Source organism: Heliangelus exortis, chromosome W (genome assembly GCF_036169615.1).
Source record: "Heliangelus exortis chromosome W, bHelExo1.hap1, whole genome shotgun sequence".
In the NCBI taxonomy this organism is placed as follows: domain Eukaryota; kingdom Metazoa; phylum Chordata; class Aves; order Apodiformes; family Trochilidae; genus Heliangelus; species Heliangelus exortis.
Genome location: NC_092453.1, coordinates 13,146,964 through 13,152,935, shown reverse-complemented (window position 1 = coordinate 13,152,935; position 5,972 = coordinate 13,146,964). Strand labels below are relative to the sequence as shown.

The 5,972-nt window shown below is 34.3% G+C and overlaps 1 protein-coding gene across 1 annotated transcript in view; it reads right to left on the bottom strand.

The window, feature by feature from the left end:
- The window catches only part of DYNAP (dynactin associated protein), an 11,395-nt gene extending 6,342 nt beyond the window's left edge, over positions 1-5,053 (bottom strand). The window contains 4 exon segments of the mRNA XM_071729750.1: positions 396-569; positions 571-603; positions 2,212-2,436; positions 4,969-5,053. Coding sequence (XP_071585851.1) covers positions 396-569; positions 571-603; positions 2,212-2,436; positions 4,969-5,049 — 513 coding nt within the window. The 5' untranslated portion in view covers positions 5,050-5,053.
- Positions 5,054-5,972: the final 919 nt, after the last annotated feature.

Sequence of the window (5,972 nt, the reverse complement as noted above, 5' to 3'; positions counted from 1 at the left end):
TGCTTTTTAATAACACCTTGGTTGAAGATCTTTAAAACCTGAACAAAAACTCAGATAAGCTTTGGGTGGCCTCATCCTGCATCAAGCCAGGAGCCAGAGGCTTCCTTAAAAACCTGAGCAGCCCATCTCTGTCAGGCTCTTTTAGACAATTAATATAATTAATATAATTAACATAATTAATATAATATAATTATTGTAAGGCCCATAAAATCCTGAAACTTTCAGGAGTCCCAACATCACCCCATCCCTCCCTCCCTCCCTCCATCCATCCATCCCTGATAATTCTGGTTTCAGTGCCTCTCACACATGAATATATTGATTTTTTGGGTTGTTTTGGGGCTTTTTTTGGGATTTTTTCATGGTGTTTTCCATTCCAAAGCTCCTCCAGGTCCTACCTTTAGGAGGTACCCATGTTCATTGGCATTAAAATGCCAGTGGGGTGCCCGGAGCCCTTTGCTCTTGATCAGCAAGGTGCCAAAAGTCATTTTGGAGTGGTGGTGGTTGAGGCTTTTGCCAAATTCCAGCTCCTCAGCACTCTGATATTCCCTGGCATCATTCCTGAATCTTGCCCCACTGGATCTCCCCACCTGGATACTTGAAGACCTGGAAGGTAGGGAGAGGGAAATTGTGTTTATTGGGAGACTGGTACCAAAGAATTTTTGGGAATTCATGCTCTGAGCAGTATTAAATTGATATTTAATATCAAAAAATCTTCCTTTTCTTGGAGGATTTTAATCACTTTTCACAGTTTTTGATTTATTTCCTCATGGCATTCCTCAGGATTTTCTTGGATTTCTCTACTCCTAATTATTTGCACCTAAAACTCTTCCTTTCCAAGATTTTCCCTGCCCCTGGAACTCATTTGGGGCTTGGAAGAACCACCCTGCACTCACAAAATTTTAATCAATTTTCACAATTTTTTATTTATTTTCTCATGGCATTCCTCAGGATTTTCTTGGATTTCTCTTGTCCCAAATTATTTGCACCTAAAACTCTTCCTTTCCAAGATTTTCCCTGCCCCTGGAACTCATTTGGGGCCTGGAAGAACCACCCTGCACTCCCAAAATTGATTTTAATCAATTTTCACAGTTTTTTGATTTATTTCCTCAAGGCAGGATCCAACTGGATTTTTTCCACAAAGGAGGAATAAATAGGAAGATCAAGAATAAAATTATTTTCCTCTTCTTACACCATTCTGGACTTGAATTTGGGAAATCAGCTCCAGAAATCCTGAAAGCCTCAAAATATTTAAGCATTTTCCTCAGGATTTTCTTGGATTTCTCTGCTCCCAAATTATTTGCACTTAAAACTCCTCCTTTCCCAAGATTTTCCCTGCCCCTGGAACTCATTTGGGGCTTGGAAGAACCACCCTGCACTCCCAAAATTGATTTTAATCACTTTTCACAATTTTTCATTTATTTCCTCATGGCATTCCTCAGGATTTTCTTGGATTTCTCTGCTCCTAAATTATTTGCACCTAAAACTCCTCCTTTCCCAAGATTTTCCCTGCCCCTGGAATACATTTTGGGCTTGGAAGAACCACCCTGCACTCCCAAAATTGTATAAAAAAAAATTATTTACTACTAAAAAATTGGTTTGCTTCCTTAAAACCATTTTTTTTAATTGGAAAATTAATTATGTAGTTAAAGCTAAAAGGGAAGAAGAACAGAATGGTTGGAGTATAAAGTGCCCCCTATATAATTTTTATTTTTATGCTAATTATTTTTATACTAATTAATTTTTATATGAATTTCTTATAATTTTATCCTCTTTTGCTGCCAAGCAAAAATTAATTCCCACTTATTTTTTATGTAAATTTATATTTAGAATATTTAGAATATTTATATTTAGAATATTTAGAAGCCAGAGGATTTCTTTAGGGTTTGCTCAAAGGGGAGGTTCCTACAAGTCTTAAAATGCCCCTAAAAAAAAAAAAAAACCCTCCAGAATTCTTGGGGCTTCATTAATTGTCAATTAATTCAATTAATTGTCAATTAATTCATTTCAGCTCAGATGCTGCTTCTTTTTTGGCAATTTAAAAGTTTGTTGAAACCTTGAGGAGCAAAAAAAATAAATTAAAACCCTGACTAATGAGCTTGATCAAAGCTTAAAAAAATAATTAAGTGAAAACGGAGTGCAAATAATTAATGTGGAATTAAACCCTTTAATTCCATGAAGGTAAAAGCTTATTCCAGGTGAAAAAAAAATTACCTTTGATTTTGGCAGGTGGTTGAGGAACTGGAATTTGGGCTCCACTTCTTTTCCTGCTGTTTCTGGGGGGGTTGCAGCCTCATTTTGGTCCCTGTTTTCTCTCAGGGAAGCAGAGGTGTCGAGATAGAGCAAGGAGAGAGCCAGGACTCCTATTGCTGTGCTGAGGACACAGGCCAAGAGACAGACCAGAAAAATCCTCAGGAGGGTCCAGCTGCCTTTTCTGCCCTGGAATTCATCAAAAAAAAAACAATTAAAAAAAAGAAAAAATAAAAAAAAATTAATTGGTGACAACAGAGAGGGGAAACTCTGTGATGGTTCTTTCCAAAATCATCATCGCAGGGGCTTAAAGATCTTTTTTTTTTTCTTTTTAATTTTATTTTTCCTTTTTATTATTGTCTATATATCAATATGTATATATTATTATATTATAAGTATATATTATATTATTATATATAAGTATTATAAGTATATATTGTATATATATTAATATTATTTTATTTTCCTTTTTATTATTCTCTGCAGCTTCAGACAAACAGAGACTGAAAACCCCTGACTTCATTTTCTCTGGGCACACAGCTTGATCTCTCTCTAAAAAAAAAAAAAACCTGGTGAAGGACCTGGAAATGAGTTGAGTTCTTCAGCTGGAAAATAAAAAACTGGGAGGCTGCTCAGGGATTTGAACAAAATGATTTTTTTTTCAGTTTTTTGACATTTTTCTTGCCCAGCAGAAGAGTGCTCAAAATGTCACTTTATTCAGGTTGGAAATGAGGTTTTCTTCAGTTGAAATGGTCCCTTTTTAAAGTTGGTGTTCAATTAAATATCAGAGCAGTGGGATTCAGGCTAAAGGCTCAGCAGAAAATGTGGGTTTTTACTTAAATGCACCCAAAATCCCCTTTTTTCTGCTTTGAAGGAGCTTGGATTTACAGCATTTTTCACTGTTGTGGCTCTGACTGGAGAATTATGAAAAGGAAAAGAAAAAGAATAGAAAAAGAAAAAGAATAGAAAAAAGAATAATAGAAAAAAAGAATAATAGAAAAAAGAAAAATAGAAAAAAGAAAAATAGAAAAAAGAAAAAAAAAAGAAAAATAGAAAAAAGAAAAATAGAAAAAAGGAAAATAGAAAAAAGGAAAATAGAAAAAAGAAAAATAATAGAAAAAAGAAAAATAGAAAAAAGAAAAATAGAAAAAAGAAAAATAGAAAAAAATAATAGAAAAAAAGAAAAAGAAAAAGAATAGAAAAAAGAAAAAGAATAGAAAAAAGAATAGAAAAAAATAATAGAAAAAAGAATAGAAAAGAATAGAATAGAAAAAAGAAAAAGAAAACTAATAGAAAAAATAAAAAAAAGAATAGAAAAAAAAGAACAGAAAAAAAGAACAGAAAAAAAGAACAGAAAAAAAAGAATAGAAAAAAAAGAATAGAAAAAAAGAATAGAAAAAGAATAGAAAAAGAATAGAAAAAAATAGAAAAAAATAGAAAAAAAGAAAAAGAATAGGAAAAAAGAACAGAAAAAAAAGAACAGAAAAAAAATAATAGGAAAAAAAGAATAGGAAAAAAAAGAATAGAAAAAAAGAATAGGAAAAAGAATAGAAAAGAATAGAAAAGAATAGAAAAGAATAGAAAAGAATAGAAAAGAATAGAAAAGAATAGAAAAGAATAGAAAAGAATAGAATAGAAAAAAGAAAAAAACGAATAGAAAAAATAAAAATAAAAAGAATAGAAAAAAGAATAGAAAAAAAAGAATAGAAAAAAGAATAGAATAGAAAAAAGAAAAAGAATAGAAAAAATAAAAAGAAAAAATAGAAAAAAGAAAAAGAATAGAAAAAAAAGAATAAAGAAAAAGAATAGAAAAAAAGAACAGAAAAAAAAGAGTAGAAAAAATAGAAAAAATAAAAAGAATAGAAAAAAGAAAAAGAGTGTGAAAAAGAAAAAAAAGTGGGAAAAAGAAAAAAAAGTGGGAAAAAGAAAAAAAAGTGGGAAAAAGGGAAAGGGAAAGGACAGGAAAAAGAAAAGGGGGAAAAGGGGGGGAAAAAAGTGGGGGAAAAAAGTGGGGGAAAAAAGTGGGGGAAAAAAGTGGGGGAAAAAAGTGGGGGAAAAAAGTGGGGGAAAAAAGTGGGGGAAAAAAGTGGGGGAAAAAAGTGGGGGAAAAAGGGGGGGGAAAAAAGGAGGGGGGAAAAAAGGAGGGGGAAAAAAGGGGGGGGAAAAAGGGGGGGAGAAAAAGGGGGGGGAGAAAAAGGGGGGGGGAGAAAAAGGGGGGGGGAGAAAAAGGGGGGGAGATGAAAAGGGAAAAAGGGAAAAAGAAAGGGAAAAAGAAAAGAAAAGGAAAAAGAAAAGAAAAGGAAAAAGAAAAGAAAAGGAAAAAGAAAAGAAAAGGAAAAAGAAAAGGAAAAAGGAAAAGGAAAAGGAAAAGGAAAAAGAAAAAGAAAAAGAAAAAGAAAAAAGAAAAAGAAAAAGAAAAAGAAAAAGAAAAAGAAAAAGAAAAAGAAAAAGAAAAGAAAAAGAAAAAGAAAAAGAGTAGGAAAAAGCATTTTATAGGATAAGGAATTCAGCTGTTCAGTGGGAATGAAGTCTCAGAGCTCAGATCCCAGCTGTGGTTTTTGGGACCTTGGGAACTGCAGCCCCTTCCCTGGAGCTTTTCTTTTCCTCCAGGCCTTTTTTTCAGAGGTCCTGCTTTAAAAAAAAAGGTTTCATCTTCATCCTGACAGCGTGAATAATATTTTATAGCAAAAAAAAAAAAAAAAACCAACAACTGAGCAATACCTCCTCTTTCTTTGGCCCCTCTTTTCCTGGGGAAGAGCTTGGAATGTTCTCTCCGTGCATCTCAAAGGCTTGGTTGTCCATCCAGGGAAGCTGAAACAAAAGAAAGAAAAGCAAAGCCTGAAAAAACCAGAATATTCACCCCAAAACCCACTCAGCTATTTTGCAGTCAGGGCCACTGAGGGTGTTTAGTGCAGAAATGTGATGCAATCTGAAAAAAAAAATTTTTTTTTTTTTCTTGGAAGAAAGGGAGGTCTGGCAATTGCCACCCCCAGACTGAGATTATTCAGGGCTCACATGAACCCAAAGAGACAACAGGAGGAGGAGATAAGAGCCTGGAACATCAAATAAGTGGTGGGGGGGGAAAAAAAAAAAAAAAAAAAAAGGAGAAGTCATCTGATTCCATCCTTGGTGCTGAGGGAAATTGAAATTACACTTGGGGCTGGTTGGGAAATTTTCTTCTCAAACCACAACAACGGTTCCAGAGCTGCTTTGGCAACCCTCTGCCCTCCTTAGATGTCAGGATTCTCCTGTTTTAAGGAAAAAAAAAGGTTTTCCAAACCTAAAGCACCCATCCTGCTCCAGAACTGGGCACCCAACGCCCTCCTATGCACCCAAATTCCCCTCCAGGGGACCCCAAGACTCAGGGATTTTTCTGATTTATTCCCAGGTTGCAGCTTTCATCCCCCCAAAGCCACGTAACTCGGGGCTGAAAGATGGGAGGGGTTGTTCCCTCTTATTTTCATGCCATAAAAAAAAAAAATCCCAGGTGTTTGGGTCCTTTCTGAACCTGCTGGTGCTGCCTGATCTCCTACGTTTGATGCTTTGGGGTTAAAGAAAAAAAAAGAAGGGGGAAAAGGAGGGGAAAAAGAGGGGGAAGAAAAAGAAGGAGAAGAAAAAGAAGAAGAAAAAGAAAAAGAAGAAGAAAAAGAAGAAGAAAAAGAAGAAGAAAAAGAAGAAGAAAAAGAAGAAGAAAAAGAAGAAGAAAAAGAAGAAGAAAAAGAAGA